Source organism: Lynx rufus, unplaced genomic scaffold, assembly GCF_022079265.1.
Source record: "Lynx rufus isolate CCGP_SWC_20201006 ecotype Redwood Valley unplaced genomic scaffold, mLynRuf1.p SCAF_1, whole genome shotgun sequence".
NCBI lineage: Eukaryota > Metazoa > Chordata > Mammalia > Carnivora > Felidae > Lynx > Lynx rufus.
Window position 1 is genome coordinate 114872777 of NW_025814823.1, and position 18484 is coordinate 114891260.

The following is an 18484-nucleotide window of genomic DNA, read 5'->3' on the forward strand; positions in this document are numbered from 1 at the left end:
ATACTGCTCTAGGTGTTCAATATACAAGGGGTAGCTGAGGCAGTGTCTTTTCAAGCACTGCTTTAACCTGATGCCAAGTATAAATCTTTAATAAAAAGCCACTAGTTCTTAAGCGGTGCTTTAGAAGTCCTTGAGGGGCTTAGTATCACAATGATTAGGAGACTCCAGAAGCATTCAGTGGGCAAGGGCTGACAAAGGTGCTAAGTATCTTCCAATATGCCATAAAACAATCCTTCACAAAGAATTAATATAATCCCATAAGGTTCCCAAGTATTCATGTAGCTGAAAACTTGAGCCTAGAATTTATTTTTCAAATGAATCCCCAGAAGTGTTTACATGGGTGTTAGGAACACTTAATTTTCCAGGAATGTAGCGGTTGTATAAACAATCTACATTAGAACATCATATTGACTTAAGTATACACGAATTTCACTTCTAGATAATCACAAAATAAGAGGAGGTATTACACCTGATGAGGTCTAAGCCCATGTTCTTGACTGACATTCCTTTGGGCATGGTAGAGGGCAGTAATACATGAAAGGAGGGGGGAGTCTGCTGGAAGACCACTGGTCAGGAAATGAATCTGAACACTAATCAGTTCCTGATGTTATCAAACCACTGAAATCCTAGGGCTTACTATTGGACATGCTTCTTGCAACCTGAAAATAGTAGCCCTAGTTTCGATGCCAGACAAAAAGATTGTTGAATGGCTTTAGGTCAGGGAATTGGGAAATACGATTCATGTCCTTTTCCTGAAGCTAAATCTCAGAACCTCACTTCTCATAAATAAAGAGATCAAGATGCTTTTCATTTATTTTTAAAAATCCATACTGGATCAAAAAAGCAATCAAGGATACAGGTGCCAGACACAGGCCAGAAGGTAGCTAGAAAAGTATGCCTTAGGAAAGTTAGGGAGCCCTATTACTACCTTTTTTAAAGCTGCACCTAACATCTATTTTCCCATTGATCTACCTTCTCCTGCCCTACCTCCCAACATGGCACACCTGGCTTGCCTTGCAAGGCCTCAGTTGAAGAATCCCTCATACACACACATAGGCTGGGTTAGCAGTTTCAACTGACTGGAAGGATCTCATCCCCATATGGTCTGAGAGGGCATTCCAGGTTTATGAGTAAGTACCTTCTTTATTGAGATGGTTTCACCTCTTGAAAATATGGCTACTAAAGCACAAAACAACAGTGTTTTTATAATGATCAGTAAATCATCTTCCCCTCCCTTTACATGCAGTTGAAAATTAACTAGGGACAGAGTACTGTGAACTTTGTATGGTTGGAATTCTCATTAAATGATCATTAGCTAATGGTTGCTGAATTTACATATTAAGGAAATTATATATAGAATACTGCAAAAACACAGTAAAAGACTGAAATTTGCCCATTTCTGCTCAGGAAGTTTCTTCACTCCCAAGCGTCATAATTTGACTCCAAAGTTTATTGGTATTACTGTTTCTCCTCCTTTTGATCTTCCTTTTGTTCCCCAGTGCCAGAACTTCCAGAGCCTTCTCGCTCAGATGCCATCTGTTAAGAAAATATTGGAGAGCAACTCACTTAAAGTGGACAGTTTGCTCTTTGATAAACTAAAAAAGGGGGCATATGCTGCCTATTCTACTCTCCCTCCCTTCTTGTACTCTATTGATGGTTTCTGTGAGTCCCTCCCTTTGACTGCCATCACCGCCCCCTCCCAAAGCAGAGTCAAGAAAGCCAGAGTATTTCCAACTCCAATACTCCCAGTTCTATAAACGGCCATGTAGAGTGCCACCAGTGACAGTAATTAACAGCAGTTCTATTAAGATCAAGTTAGGCACAAATTCACTCAACAAAATGTCCTTGTACCTTTTTGTATGCCATTTCGAAGAGCTTCAGTGATGCTTGCTGAAGGGAAGATGCTGCCTGCCTTATGTTTTCTCCCGTTTCACTGTCTTTTCGAGCCAGAAGTTCCCTCATTTTGGAAATCTCTTCTTTTAGCTTGTTGCACTTAAAAACAAAACCAAACTCTTTCTCTGGGTTTCTTATCCCATTTTATGTAGAGTAATACTCAGAAACATTAAAAAACAAATTTCTATCCTTGACAGAACTCCTCTTTAAAAATGTGTCTCAATTTCCTTATTTATCAAACGGCCCCAACTGAAGTCTGTGTGAAAAATGTGAATAAAAAGTCTGAGAAACAAAAATACCACTAGATTCCTATCAAGATTCACACAGAAAAACAAACTTCATTGACACTGGTGATAATACCTAACTTCTTGAACTATTTTAAGAGAGAACTCACTTCATCAGCAGGCAACTGGTCCTTGAATTCTTCCATTTTTGTTTCTGTGTCATGAATGATTCCTTCAGCCATATTAACTGCTTCAACTCGTTCCTAGGAGAAATTATAAATTTAGTATGAAGACTTCCCAACCAACCAGTTAGAACATGCTGATAAATAATTACAGAATAAAGACAAATTACTGTGGTCTGAAGTAGTCTAGGATGTCTGTAAGTGATTTTATCTTATTGTATAACACAAAAATTTTGATGTGGAAATGAGAGTAAGAAAAGCATTCCACACAAAAGTTAGGAACAAAAAGAGAGCAAGGACAGATTCAAAGACAGACTAGAAAATCAACAATACATGTCCAAACTCCCACTTTCACCTCCCAGTTGCAGAGGCAGAAAATAGTTACCTTCTTTCGTCGGTCTTCCTCAGCATACTTTTCTGCATTTTTAACCATATTTTCAATATCATCTTTGCTTAACCCACCAGAAGACTGGATCACAACTAGAATGAAATAAAAGCATCTTGTTACTTCCCAGATAAAATTATCTGCCTCTTTCTCTGTATTAAGAAAAAGAACACTCCTGGGGCACCTAATGGTTCAGCTGGTTAAGCATCCGACTCTTGATTTCCGATCAGGTCATAATGGAACAATTCATGACCTCGAGCCCCATGTCAGGCTCTGCACATTGGAGCTTGCACTCTCTCTCTCTCAAATAAACTTAAAAACCAACAACAAAACCCCACCAAAACTTAAAAAAAATATTCCTGTTCAGAGTAGCCAATCTTGATGTATGATGATGAAGTATTATGTATATATATTACGAATAAGACAAATACCGTTGTCCTATAACAGAAGGAAACCAAAGATCTGAAATCCACAAAGACCATTTGTTCTGCCTGCCTACCAAAACTTCAGCAATCCAGAAGCCCAGTGCTTGCCCATTTGTGGTAATAAATACATCTGTTAATGTGAATCTGATGACCAAGGAGAAAAGGGGCAAAAAGGACTCATTGCCTCCCCTAATCCCCCCAAGGCTGGGGGAAAACACACGCACAATCTAGAAGGTCTAGTTCTCAGAGGAACTTCAAGGTCCCTTGTCTCTTAGAGTCTGATAAATAAGAACACTTACTCTGCTGCTCACGTCCTGTGCCCTTATCTTTGGCTGAAACATGTACAATCCCATTGGCATCAATGTCAAATGTAACTTCAATCTGAGGGACTCCACGAGGGGCTGGGGGAATTCCAATCTAATATAGAGAAATATGCAGCATTAAGTTCCTCTCACAAGAGGTCCAGTGCCCTATTTCCAAACCTATATATACAGTCTCTGGGTAAAGTAACTTGTTCCTGGGAGCAACAAACAATACTTAAAATGTATAAAAACACACATTTATAAATAAGAATAGTAGTTTCATTACTACCTGAAAGAACCAGGGCTTAAGCCAGTGAAGTTGGCTACAGCAAGTAACCATAATGACCGTGTATACCTAAGGGACACGCTGAATGAGAGGAAAACTGTCCATCATTGTTCACTAAGAACCAATAAACAATGCTCACTAGGAGCCAATATCAAATGCCTTAAATTAATAATTGAGGAATTTTTCCTAACTAACATTCTATTTCCGTAGCTCTTATATTTATCAACTTCCTAAGGCATCAGGAACAAGCAAAACTTTCAGGAAAAACTGAAGCCATGGGTATCCAGTTGCAAAATTCATCTGTACACTGAACTAAGGTAACACAGACGAGGTCCCTGTGTTTTAGTTTTGGTAATGTTATTAAGAATTATAATTTAGTCCAAGTTTATAGAAAAAGCAAAGTACTCAGGATTCCTGATACCTACCAAAGTAAACTGTCCAAGAAGTTTGTTGTCTCCAGCCATCTCTCTCTCACCCTGACACACTTTAATCTCCACTTGAGTCTGACCATCAGCAGCTGTAGAAAACACCTAAGAGAGAAAAAAACTCTGGGTTGGCAGTCTGTTTAGGCTACTCCCCTTAGAAAAGTGCAAGCCAAAGAAAGAAATTCCCATCTCAACACTTAAGAATCCCATGTTCAGAACAAAGGCTTTTGTTTTTGCAGGGGAATAGGATTAGTACAGCCAAAGGGTATACAGTAGCTATTGTTTCAGCTAAGCAAATGCACTAAACAAAGATGCAGCATTAGCAAAGGCGTCCTCAAAAGGAGCTAAAGAAAATGAGATGTTGAAACATGCTCATTTGAGGAAACAGGTCAGAGACATGACATGTATTTTATGCTCAGTCACAGGAAGTCACCACATAGTTTTCTTCAGAACGATGTATTGGCAATACATCACTGAACAAATAGCAACAGCCATTAGCTATAACAGCTTTTCAGAAAAACAAATTGGGAAAGTCAGTAAACAATTCTGAATCTAAGACTAAGCAAGCCATTGTCCAGATAGCCCTGGCTTGGTATCTCAGCATCTCCATCATTCACCCATAAGACAAGCACCCTCCCCTAATCTTGGCCAGGCCATTCTTTTTATTGCCTTTGAGAACAGAAGAAAACAAGGAAATTAGTCCCAAACGATGAAGCTCCTTTTGGAAAGTTATTTTAATACGGTGAAGGACACCACTGATACCTTCCCTAAAATTACTGCTAGCTGACAGGTAAGGAGAACATATTCAGGAACCAACAAAAAAAGAACAAAAAGCAAGATTCTTAGCACCCATGTTCACCTAGTATGGACTCAAAAACAAAAAGCAAAATGTCCTAGGAAAAACTAAAAAAAGTGGGTATAATCATGTCCCTCACAGAACCTATATTCTCTGTGACAACGGAGGGGTAGGTGACTCTTACCTGGCTTTTCTTGGTTGGAATAGTGGTGTTTCTGTTGATAAGTTTGGTAAAAACACCTCCCAGAGTCTCAATACCCAGAGACAGGGGAGTGACATCCAGGAGCAGTACATCTGTGACATCACCAGCTAACACACCTCCCTGAATGGCAGCTCCAATGGCCACAGCCTCATCAGGATTGACTGCTTTGCTTGGGGCTCGGCCAAAGAGATCTTGTACAGTCTGCTGAACCTAAGCCACCAAGAAAAAAAGAACCCGTCACCCACTACCAAGGGCAGCTACTCTTGGGAAGGGTAAAAGAGCACATGTGTCCCAAGACCACAACAAATCTCAGGATAAGCTGCTTCAGATCCAAGAATGTTCACTCATGTTACTATTTCATATTTGAGTTCTTCTTAATGACCTCAGTGTGTCAAGTACAGGCAACACTCCTATCCTTTACTTGAGCATCACTCATAGCCCTTTTTATAAATTTTTTATTTATTTTTAGACAGCTCGACCAGGGTAGAGGAGCAGAGAGAGAATCTCAAGCAGGCTCCATGCTCAGCGTGGAGTATGAGGTGGGGCTCAATCCCACGACACTGGGATCATAACCTGAGCTGTAATCAAGAGTCAGACGCAAAACGGACTGAGCCACCCACGCGCCCCATTTAGTCCTTTTAAATTTGAGAAGGAGCTGCGTAACTTTTATTACTGGGTTTCCTATACAACATATTAAATTAGAAATACAGGCTGCAAGACATCAAGACTTAGATATAGTTCAATTCCCCTTCTACAGATCAACTAAAAACCACCTTAAAAGAGCAGTGCTAATTCAATAATTGAACATTGTTGCTAATGTGAGGCATGTTCTTCTCTCCAGCTTATTTTACTAATGTTAGAAAAAAGTGCTACTTAAACAGCATCTGGGGTAATTTGTTAACATAAAGATATTTTCCTGGTCCAAAGCCTCCATTTTTTTCTCCATGTTTACTCTGTGCAGATTTTCCTAAGCCCATGAACTCCAAAGGAAATTAGTATTCTATTCAAGCTATACAGCAAAAATGACACCTTCAACAGGTTGTGCTCAGTCATTAGTTTTCCACACACCTATCTTATCAGAATGATGTGTTGATAAATAATATGCATCATTGCACAAATCTCTGTTGAGGTGATGCAGTTAGAAACCCAAAATATTATGCTGTAAACACATGTATCCAAAACTGCATGTAGAGACTAGATAGTACCAAGGTTTTAAGCTATCTCTGATCTCCAACTTTGAGAAATACTTGGTTTATAAAAATATCCCAAGAATGAAGTTCAGGATCTTCCATGCTACCACCCAAAGACATTTTGCCCTTCCTGATCCTTTTTCTGAAACCCTTTTAAAAAGAGGCCACAAAAGACCTCTAGTGAGGGCATAAATTGCGTTCAAAGATCCCTTCAGGTCACTGTGGCAGAAAGGCCATGTACTCATGTTCCTACACAAATCATCTATCCAGAGAAAACATCATGTGCTTGCCCTCTCTGCTTTCCATGCCAAGGATTCCATGGGTCCATACCTTGGGCATCCTAGTCATGCCACCAACAAGAATCACTTCTCCTATGTCACTCTTGCTGACTTCTGCATCTTGCATGGCTTTTTGACATGGGGCAATTGTCCTCTTGATTAGATCCGTAACAATCCCTTCAAATTGAGCCCGGGTCAGCTTCATATTCAAATGCTTGGGTCCAGAAGCATCCATCGTAAGATATGGCAAATTGATGTCGGTCTGCAAAGGTAGCAGGGAAAGCAATACTGGTGACGTTTCTTTATTACTTCAATTAAAATAAGACCATACCCTCACGAGGAAGACTTTGAAAGCTATAGAGAGAGTAGACCCACTTTGAAGCAACAGCCACAAACACAATGACTCTTTAAGATTCAACTCCTGCTCAGGTCATGATCTCAGAGTTCAGGAGGTCAAGCCCTGCGCCTGGCTCTGTGCCTGGGATTCTCTCACTGCCCCTTGCTCATTTACACCACCCCTCCTTTTCAAAATTAAAAAGATTCAACCTATGATCTTCCCAGAAGCAAAAATTTTAGAATCTGTTATCAACAATGAAGAATGAAATAGTGGGACACCTCAATGGCTGAGTCGGTTAAGTATCTATGACCCTTAACTTTGGCTAAGGTCATAATCTCACAGTTTGTGGGTTCAGCCCCATGCTGGCCTCTGCACTGACAGTGTGGAGCCTGCTTGAGATTCTCTCTGACCCTCCCCTGCTCACGCTTTCTCTCGCTCTCAAAATAAACTTAAAAATGTACACACACAAAAAGTAAGTCAAAAGCATGCTCTGAACCAAATAACTTGCCTCAAGCCAAGGCTTTCTCAGTTTCAGGAAGATGGTAAGGAAGCTACAGAAATACTAAAGATACCTACACCAGAATTGACTTTACTGCCATCACATTCATGGAAAGCAGCAAACGCTGCTATAGCCATACCATAATAAAGGTATCCTAATAGGGCCTACATTCAGACTATTTAGACTAACCAAACTCCTCACTAAACTTGCTGAAACACGTCTCAACGTGGACCCTCAGGAACAAAATTGTACCTCCCCTCCAATTTCACATCAAAGCAAGGCTGAAGCAAGGCTGGCAGGAAACAGACTGAAGGAGCAAACCCATTACCATCTCTCATCAGGTAAACTACTTTTGGCATTTAAATGCTTAATAAATAGTGAACGAGTTAACACATCTTTTGTAGGAACAGTGCTGAGTATTGCTTTAAAGAACACCATCCATCACTTCTCAGCCTTTTGGCTAAGATCAAGTGTAAAGAACACCACCGACGATTTCCTTCTTTCTTTGCAACATTATTAACAAACTAAATCAAAAACAATTAAATTATCTAAAGTAATGCAATCCAGGGGGTGCCTGGATGGCTCAGTTGGTTAAGCATCTGACTTCAGCTCAGGTCATGGTCTCAGCGTTCATGAGTTCCAGCCCCACATCAGGTGAGCTAGAGCCCTGCTTCGGGATTCTCTCTCTCTCTGCCCCTCACTCACTTGTGCTTTCTCAAAACAAAAAAAAAACAACCAAGCAAACTTTAAACCAATGAAATCCAACAGAACTTTCTGTGGCAATGGAAATGTTCTGTATTTGTGCTGTTCAATTCGGCAGCCACTAGCCATGTATGGCTCAGCATTTGAAATACAGGCAATACAACTGAGGAATGCAATTTTAAATTTTTATTTAATTGTAAAAGCCCACACACGGACATTGTATCAATGCAATTCTATATGCTGTATGTTAATGACAATCTGAACAATTCCAGGACTCTCAATCCTCAAAACCCAGTCTGTCACTAAGCTTTGTCGCTTCTCAAATTCAACACTACCTCTATTTCACTCCAGTCCAAGTCCTTCCTCTCACCACCACCTGACCATGTGCTACAGCCTCCCAATGTTCTCCCACTTCCACTCAGGCTACCTCTGCTACAGGACCCCTCCTGACTCCAAACAAATTTCCACTCCACCTCTGCCAGAGCACTTTTCACAAACCCGTATCTGGCCATGTTACTGCCCTTAATTTAGGTTTTCACTAGGGTGCCTGGGTGGCTCAGTAGGCGGATCATACGACTCTTGATCTTGGGGTTGTGGGTTTGAGCCTCACGTTGGGTATAGGCACTACTTAAAAAAAAAAAAAAAAGTTTTCACTGGTTTATATTCCCTCTTCTCAGAATAGACCCAGATCCCAAATCTATCAAGCCTCTACCCTCACGTTCTGCACTTACCCTGCCTATCTGCTCTTCGAACACACTAGCCTTTTCTCAGAGCCTCATACTTACTTGTCCTAGTATCTTTTCCTGATCCAACTCATCTCACCGAGCACTCCTTGTGAGGTCAAACACCTCTGTCAGCTTTCTCTTACAATTAGAAACCAAACTTTTGTTTTTTTACCACATTAGTAACTTACTATAGAATACTATTTATAACATGTCCTAAACACGTTTCAATTTAGTAATCCTCACAAATCAAAGAGAGAAACTGGCACTATTATTCTCATTTTGTAGGTAAGAAAACAGAAATGTTAAATAATTTACCTAAGGCCACAGATATTAAGTGATGAAACAGGACTTGAATCCCAGCAGTCTGCCTAGGGAGCCACTCTTAACCTATCACATTACTTCTGGTTTGACTATTGTTAATCTCACGTCCTAATTAATACCTATCTCTCCACACCACACTGTAAACCCACAGAGGTAATGCTTCTAGGAATTTATTCTGGAGATTTACAATTACACATGCACAAATATTAATATACAAGAATGCTGGACAAACTTTGTTGTAATATCAAAATGCTGGAAAACAATCCAAACTCTATCAGTAAGATACAGTCACAGTAAAAACCAACTTCACCCTCCACAAATTGTCAACTCCTGGGACGAATTTTAAGTTATCTTCTGGCATCCCATAGTTCAATTCTAATCCTAACCATTGTATGTTGCAAAGTTCTGCCACTCTGTATGACGGCAGGGATAAAGTAACACCATTAACACCATGGATAACTCTTGTATAGCTCGTCATAGCTACTTTAAAAAACATTTTTTTAAGGGGCACTTGAGTGGCTCTGTCAGTTGTGTCCAAGTGTTGATTTTGGCTCAGGTCATGATCTTGTGGTTCTTGAGTATGAGCCTTTTATCGGGCTCTGCTCTGAAAGAAGCCTGCTTGGGATTCTCTCTCTGCCCCTCCCCTGCTTTCACTCTCTCAAAACAAATTGAAAGAAAAAAAAAATTTTTTAACGTTAAAAAAAAAAAAAAATTCAGGTTCAAAAGAAAAAAACCCAAAAAACAAAAACCAAGTTTTTCCACATTGGATCACTCAGTACGGGTGATCAAATCATCAACTCAAGGAGTGACATGCTCCGCTTTCCTGCTGCCACTTGAGAAACCAGAAACAAATTTGCCTTTCAACTTGTAAGTCTGACCAAAAACTACCATGCTTCATATAGTTCTATTATTAATGCCTAAGGCAAAGCGAAGCTTCACCTCTCAGAACTGGAGCAACACAGCCTAACACTTAAACAGATACTGAGCAACTCTAATGCTAACAGAAAGAAATGTGCCCAAGTGTATATACCCCAGCCTTCAGCCAGGTTTCATAGCTCACTTTCTGGATTGCTGATCCAAATAATTAAATGAGACAATTAGAGACTCACACAAAGACATGTCTTAAGTGAAGACATTAGCAATTATGAGAGAAACCTATTATTTCTAGGCTAGTGATTCCCATTTTGCACACTACTAAGTCTAGATTTTAAAATCAGAATCTTGGGGTGCCTGGGTGGCTCAGGTGGTTAAGCATCCGACTTCGGCTCAGGTAATTATCTCACAGTACGTGAATTCAAGCCCTACATCAGGCTCTGCGCTGACAGCTTGGAGCCTGGAGCTGCTTCAGATTCTGTGTCTCCCTCTTTCTCTCTCTGCTCCTCCCATGCTTGTGTTCTGTGTTTCTCTCTCAAAAATCAGTATGTCAAAAAAAATTTTTTTTAATTTTAATCAGTATCTTTAGGGGTACATGGGTAGTTCAGTAGGTTGAGTGTCCCACTTAGGCTTAGGTTGTATCTCATGGCTCATGGGTTCAAGCCCTGCATCTCATGATTTTGAGATCGATCCCATGTTGAGCTCTGCACTGAGTGTGGAGCCTGCATGGGATTCTCTCTCTCCCCCTCCTGTACTTGTGTACTAAGAATAAACTTCTAAGAAAAACCAAAACCAAAACCAAACAAAAATACACTGTTCCTTTGTTCACGGACAGGCTTTTACTGCCACCTAGAAAACTAGAAAAGATTCGATAGAAATTGCACCAAGAATATGCTATTCAAATAAACTAAGGCTGGAAACATTAAGACTGTTGGGACTCATCCACATCCCACCTGCACAGATGAGGAGAGTTCACACTTAGCCTTCTCAGCAGCTTCCCGAACCCTCTGAAGTGCCATGTTGTCTTTGGTCAAATCAACCCCCGTCTACAAAATGAAAACACGTAATACTAACGTTAATGAGGTGATGAATACTATTTAGATTACAACGATAAGGTATGGTAACTTAAAGTAAAGCCCTGTCTTTATAAACAAACATGAATCACTCACTGCCCTTAAAAATCTGTAGGAAAAAGAAATCTTATTCTTCAAATTGTGTCTGGAGCCAGAGGGCTGATCTAATCTTAGTTCTTTCGAGCCACTGGGTTCTGGATCCAAATAGGAGTGCCCAGAATTCCTCTTCCAATATTATACAGAGTACCATACCCTCTTCAACCTGTTGTGGATTCCCAAGCTAAAGCTACAACAACCAGAATGGTTCAGTCTACCCGTGAAACTGAAACGCAATTCTTTCAGTGCTGTTCCATGTTCTATTAAGGGCAAAAAGTCATAAAGCAAATAGTCATCTGAATAAAGAAATTCTCACCATCCCAATGTCTACATATGAACTATACTGGTAACCAACCTCTCTCTTGAACTCCCTCACAATGTGTCGTAGCAAGGCCTGGTCAAAGTCTTCACCGCCTAAGAACGTGTCTCCATTGGTAGACTTCACCTCAAACACTCCTTTCTGAATTTCCAGGATAGAAATATCAAAAGTTCCACCACCTAAATCATATACAGCAATTCTAGAAAGACAAAAGAGGTGGTTTTAAGGGAGAACACCTATCACTAGGGTAGAAATTTCAACAACCAAAGGAACATAAACCTGACCGTTTTCCCTGTGGTATAGTTAATTATAAAATTGGATAACTGCCTAAGTGACAGGTATATGAACATGTGGCACGAATAGCTAACTGTAAAACATAGAGTTGAAAAACATTTTAAAACTGGGGTGCCTGGGTGGCTCGGTTAAGCGTCCGACTTTGGCTCAAGTCATGATCTCAGGGTCTGTGAGTTCAAGCCCCACGATGGACTCTGCTGACAGCTCAGAGGCTGGAGCCTGCTTCAGATTTTGTGTCTCCCTCTCTGTTCCTTCCCCGCTCCTGCGCGCTCTCAAAAAACATAAACATTAAAAAAATAAAGCAAAATTGACGATATTCAATCACTTTTTCCCTAAAGTAGGCTCCATGCCCAGTGTTGGGCTTAAACTCACACCCCCAAGATCAAGAGTCGCATGCCCAGCCAAATGGTCCAGCCAGACATTCCCAAAACCATACTTTTGAACAAATACTTGCCAATATGCATGCTAAGGGGGGAAAAATGATCACAGCCCAGTACTTCCATAGGTGAAGTCCCACAAACCTAGGTGGAGTTTACTGCACAAACTTACATTTTATCTTCTGATTTGTCTAGACCATAAGCCAGAGCAGCAGCTGTAGGTTCATTAATTACCCTAAGCACGTTTAGTCCAGATATCTGGCCAGCATCTTTAGTGGCCTAAAAAAAAGAAAAAAGCATTTTCCACCCTGTGTCCTAAATATCATCAATACAGTCTTGATATTTTCAGAATGTCAAATGAACTCACCTGTCTCTGGGAGTCATTGAAATAAGCTGGAACTGTGATCACAGCATTTTTTGCTGTATGCCCCAAGTAATTTTCTAGAAAAGAATAAAAAAATGAAATACATTCATGACATTCTGTCCTATGAAACAGGTAAAAGAATTACTAATGTAGGGGCGCCTGGGTGGTTCAGTCGGCTGAGCATCCAACTTCGGCTCAGGTCATGATCTCGCGGTTCATGAATTCGAGCCCCACGTCAGGCTCTGTGCTGACAGCTCAGAGCCTGGAGCCTGTTTCGGATTCTTTGTCTCCCTCTCTCTCTGCCCCTCCCCTGCTCACGCTCTGTCTCTCCTTTTCTCTCAAAAATAAATAAACATTAAAAAACAATTAAAAATTAAAAAAAAGAATTACTAATGTAGCCTAACAACCTGGGTCGTCATCCTGGAGCCACAGACAGCGCTCATCAGTTTTTTTCTGCATGTGACCTAACACAGAGAAACCCTGTAGGAAAATGCTCCAATTAAATCAATGGTTGAAAACCCAAGATCTCACCTTTAACATTATAGTGAAGGTTCAGCAGCTATAACGACCTATTCTTAGACTTAAAATAGCCACGAATTTCTCCAAATACGAAGTTTTACCAAGAGAGCCAAAAGGTTAATATGTAGTCTTTCAGCTTTCAATACAGAACACCACTCCTCAATATTGGAGAAGATAAATAAGCCCTGTTAGGAAAACTTTGAGGACAAATTCAGTATGTAGGGAAAATGTGATGAGTAACAAAGTTTTGCCAATCCTAGGTTTTCTGCATAATATTCACCCCAGACTCACACAAGGGACACTGGAGTATATAAGTTAGGAACCATCCAGTTCTTCAAACTTGACAGATAGGAACCAAACCTTCTCACCTGCAGTCTCTTTCATTTTCATCAACACAAATGCTCCAATCTGACTTGGAGAATAGAGTTTTCCGTGAGCTTCGACCCAGGCATCTCCATTGGAGGCACGGACAATTTTAAAGGGCACATTTTTACTGAAAGACACAAAAATTTTATTTGATAAAAATGTGCTAGTGCAACCTACCATGACAAGGCTACCATATACCATCAATGTCCATCTTTCATCCCAAGAGATCCATGGCCAAAAAATGACGACTTAAGAAATCCATTTAATGAAAACGTTTAGAAAGCAATCATTAACATCTAAAAACATCCTGGTTACACCTGAAGATTCTTTCCACCAAACTAAAGATTTGTGCCCCTGCTTTGGAAATTATTAAGAGTTACCAATGACCCAGCAAGTTCATTACTAGGAATCTACCAAGAAAAAAAGAAATGAAAACACATCCTTACAAAAACCTGTACATGAATTTATTAACAGTATTCTTTAAGTTTATTTATTCTTTTCAGTCATCTCCACACCCAAGATAGAGCTTGAACCCACAATCCCAAGATCAAGAGTTGCATGCTCTTCTGAGTCAGCTGGGTACCCCTATGGTAGTATTCTTAATAGCCCTCAAATGCTCATTAACTGACAAACAAAATGCTGTATACAACTGACCCTTAACAGAGGTTCTAACTCCACCAGTCCACTTATATGTGGATATTTTTGAATCTATATAAAGTATTATAAACATATTTCCTCTTCCTTATGATTTTTCTCTAATGTACTTTGTTGTAATATGATATATAACATACACAACACACAAAATGAGTGTTAGTTAACTCCTTATGTCATCAGTAAGGCTCTGGTCAACAGTAGGCTTTTAGTCGTGAAGTTTCTGGGAAGTCAGAAGTTATACACAGATGTTCAACTGTATAAAAGGTTGGCACCACTATCTCCTGTGTTATTCAAGGATCAATTGTATGTTCATACAAGTTGATGGCCATGAAAAGGAATAAAGCAGGGATAGGTGTCTTAGCACGGAAAGACTCTGAAAACAGCTGACTGGCACATGATGTGGCCTTATGAATTTAACACCAATTTACATGGTCCAAAAATGACTAGCCAAATCTTCGTGTCACATCAATACATGGAAAAGACCTAATATGTGAAGGCAGAAGCTAATGTTTTTGAAGGAGGTATCCTTTCAGTAGGGCAGGACATGCCTCTAGGGACAATATGTACAATTACTAAGGTCAGATGCTCCAAGGATTTTGCTGAAACCATTCCTATGTGTGGCCTCTGGAAATAACTATGCTTTTCCTATTACTTACATGTCTTTCTGTACTTCAGGGTCATCATATCGCCGGCCAATGAGACGCTTGGTGGCATAGAATGTGTTGTTTGGGTTGGTGACAGCCTGTCGCTTGGCTGGCATGCCAACAAGTCGCTCACCATCTGCTGTAAAGGCCACAACTGAAGGGGTGGTTCTGGCACCTTCAGCATTCTCTAGCACCTAAAACTCCCAAAGTAAGACAAAGAATGAGGTTCTAGTCACCATCACCTTTTTTTTTTTTTTTTTTTTATCAATCATTTAAAGACACAAAACTGCTGCCAAATCACAAAACAAACGTTCAAGTACAGCACTAATAACCATGCTTTTCTGCTCTGTGAATGCTGATATAGCAAGTACCTACTACTGGAGACAGATGTAGTGTTTAAAGTATTTTTAGTCCTTCACTTTGAAACAAGTTACAACTAAAAACAAAAAAATGGAAAGATAATATAAATCACACCTTTCATACTAAGATATTGAAACCAGATCATCCTTCTTTCCATATGGGGGAATTAAATCTACTTCTAAATTTTTTTGTGCTGGTTACAAGTTTCATGCATAGGTAAAAGAAACTGCCAAGAAACCATTCAGAAATCCCAACTCTAAATCTTGAGAAGAACCCAGTGGGAATAAACTGTTTTGTGAACTAAGGAGGTCCTTCAGGGGAACAACCTCTACCATAGCAAGAGCTCCTAAGATGCAGCCTATGTGTTATGTGGAGCTTCACTTGCTTCTAGACTCTTCCTGTACCTCTAACCATGGTTCAACTGACTTACAGAAATGTAGGACTCTGATTACAGAAATAATCAACAACGCAAGTCATACCAATTGGTGCTAATAGTAACTTAATAGTCTTTATACTAGGATACATTTAAATCCTGATAAGTCAAATCCATTCACTTTACAGCACATTGCAAGTAAGCATAAAAGTTCACCTCAAAACAATCTTAAGAACTTAAATGCAGCTTTTAAAATACCCCTTATCTAAGCCACAGGGCAGAGAAAGCCAGATAGATAGACTAATGACTACTAATATACGATCCAGAACTTCCAATAGTGCTCACCTTTGCTTGTTTACCTTCCATAACTGCCACACAAGAGTTGGTAGTGCCCAAATCAATACCAACAACTGCTCCCTTGATTGCTTCTGATCTGCAACACATATAAAATAATGCTATGGTTATTTTTACCATAATAGTGGTTTCCAGAATGGTTGCAAAAATAAATAATACTTGATATTGTGGGACTAATGGCATACTACAGAATCGTTCCAATTTTAGTGTATGTGCTGCCGAAGCGAGCACGGCACACTACAGAATCTATAAATTAAAGCAGAAACGTCACTTGTTTCTCAGTGTAAAAGTTAGTCACAAATTTAGAGACCATCACTGTAGGGTTTAACATTTATTATCTCTTACAGAAAAATGAAGTTAGACTTACGCATAGTCCCGCCTTGAAACAATTCTAAAAGCCTCATGACTAAGGCCATTCCAGCCGTCCTAAAAAAAAAAAGAAAAGAAAAAAAAAATCAACCAACATGAAAACCAGAGCCTGTTCCCATTATTCTTCTGAAGGATACAAAGTTTCATTCTGGTAACGGTATATGTAAAACAAATGTAAAACAAGATCTTACGTATAAGAGATACTGTGCCACTTAAACACCAAACAAATTTAATCAAGTATGAAATTTCCAAAGGACCCAGGAGAAAAAAGTAAACATAAAATTGTCTTGAATTAAATTGTAACAGGGTTCCTCAACCTTGGCCCTATGGATTTCTGAACCAAATCTGTTGTGGGGCACTGTTCTGTTTACTGTAGGACTTTTAGCAGCGTCCTGTGCCTCTCCTGTTAGAAGCCAGGAGGTTCCCCAAGGTGTAACAAATTATCTCCAGATATTACCAAATATACCCTCAGGAGGCAAAACTGTTCCTGGTTGAGAATCACCAGTACAAAACACTATTCAGATATTTCTTAATTTCACTGTCAGCAGCAGTGTACGGGTACCAAAGCCCCACGTAGGTGTGTATTGTAGCTCCAGATTTAAATCATTCAGAAACATTTCCAGAGTTTGCCAAGCAAATGATTTAAGGGGACTAGGACTGGCAATCTTGGACAGTCAGTTTAGAGAAAAAAATTCAGAAGTTGCCTTCAACCAGGATCAAATCTAATCTCAGGATACTTCCAAGTCTTCTTTTAAACCCCATGCTGAGTGCAGAGACACAGTTCCCGCTCTCCAAAGATATGTTTGGATAATGAGCAACCACTCCATTGTTGGTACGTGGAAATAACAAATAGTACAACCAACCGTACGCCAAAGACTCTTAGAGAACTACATACAAATGTTCCTAAGCAAGAAAATGGGCACCTAACTTCTGATTTACTGAGAAGGCTTTTCATCCTCCTTTTCATGATAACGGGGTCCTTGCACACGCTGTCTTTTAGAGGAGGCGAACACTCGTCCTTCGACTTGTATATGTAAGTAATGGCTAAAATATCGGTTCCCTCCCAACTAAAATTGCGTCCCTCGCCCCAAAGGCCAAACCCATCCAATCAGCAAGTGAACGGGCCGACAGGACCACTACCCGTTACTTCCTAGAATAAAACTATTCTCTCGCAAGAGGTGTGACTCAGCAGAGCCCGAGATATGGAAGGAGAAAACCCTGAGTTAGGCCCTGAATCCGTAACAGAGATTACTCAAGGCCAGTTACCTTCTCCCCATCCTGATCTTTGCTGCACAATTCTGTCCCCGAAAGGCTAGGCCTGCCGTAGCAGGTCAAGGCCGTGAGCCCCCCCGGAGGAGGCCCAGCAGTCCCTCACCTTGTGGCGGGAGGCTGTGGGGCCCCGGGAGACCGCGGCGCCGACGAGACGAGCTGCTGCGGCCCGGCTGGCACTTATCATGGCGGCTAGATGGTGGAAGTACGAAGCAGCAAACGCGCTCGGACGGCCGGAGCAGCGCGGCGCAGTAGTGGTAGCGCTTCTGGAAACCTCCAACCACGTGGGGTGGGGGGTGGGGGCTAGTTGCTGACGCCTGGAGGACCACTCTTCCGCTGAAGCGTCGCCCGGGTTGCCTGACCAGAGAGTATGGGACCCCTGCTCCCTGAGTTAGAGCACATGGCTAATACGCATCGCAGCATGATGGTTGGAAAAAGCATGACCTTTCGTTCCGGCTGCAGCAGGTCTGGGCTCAGTAAGTGGCGAGAGGGCTAAGAGAGGTTTAAAGGCAGCACTTTGGGCAGCCCCGGTCCTCGAAAACAGGAAAGACTCAAGGTCACACGGATAAATTGCGAACCGATTACAGAGGCCTTGCGTCAGTTGCGTGAGAGGAGGAGCCTGCTGCGCCTGCGCAGCTAGCATCCTGCCGCACGCCTAAGGCGCATGTGCGCAGGGCGTGGTGGAAACCGAGGTACTACAGCACTCATTGGATGCTTCAGCGCACGTGAGTTCGGCTCAGATTGTATCCCGGGGCGAGCGCGGGCGCGTGCACCATCCGCTAGGGTGGTCGTTTTCCGCACTCTAATTTTTTGAGTAACGGCGCCATCTTATCCTGGGCGTTTGTTCATTGAAAATCTGTGGCTCAGAGCAGATTTGTTGGTCTGCTCCGTCTGTTGTTCGTCTTTTGGTTACCTGTTGGCCGTCATTTGAACTACACCTGGATGTGCAGATCTCAAATTCATGCCGTTTACCACGGGGATCTCTGGTTTTGAGCTACTAACGCAGCC

General features: G+C 41.0%; 1 protein-coding gene and 2 non-coding genes across 3 annotated transcripts; all 3 read right to left on the reverse strand.

Annotated features, from left to right (window-relative positions):
• Window positions 1–244: 244 nt before the first annotated feature.
• HSPA9 (heat shock protein family A (Hsp70) member 9) lies at window positions 245–17733 on the reverse strand. Its single transcript, XM_047085405.1, has 17 exons — window positions 17583–17733; window positions 16206–16264; window positions 15830–15917; window positions 14764–14945; window positions 13456–13580; window positions 12572–12645; window positions 12377–12483; window positions 11570–11732; window positions 10999–11091; window positions 6641–6850; window positions 5103–5330; window positions 4123–4227; window positions 3409–3526; window positions 2685–2779; window positions 2288–2380; window positions 1852–1992; window positions 245–1536 (listed from the first exon to the last, which is right to left on the reverse strand). The coding sequence occupies exons 1-17, from the start codon at window positions 17661–17663 to the stop codon at window positions 1459–1461; spliced, it is 2040 nt and encodes a 679-aa protein (XP_046941361.1). The 5' UTR covers window positions 17664–17733; the 3' UTR covers window positions 245–1458.
• Window positions 4533–4601, reverse strand: LOC124523555 (small nucleolar RNA SNORD63). Its single transcript, XR_006965030.1, has one exon. It is a non-coding gene; the product is annotated as a small nucleolar RNA SNORD63 (small nucleolar RNA).
• Window positions 6161–6235, reverse strand: LOC124523552 (small nucleolar RNA SNORD63). The gene has a single exon (XR_006965028.1). It is a non-coding gene; the product is annotated as a small nucleolar RNA SNORD63 (small nucleolar RNA).
• Window positions 17734–18484: the final 751 nt, after the last annotated feature.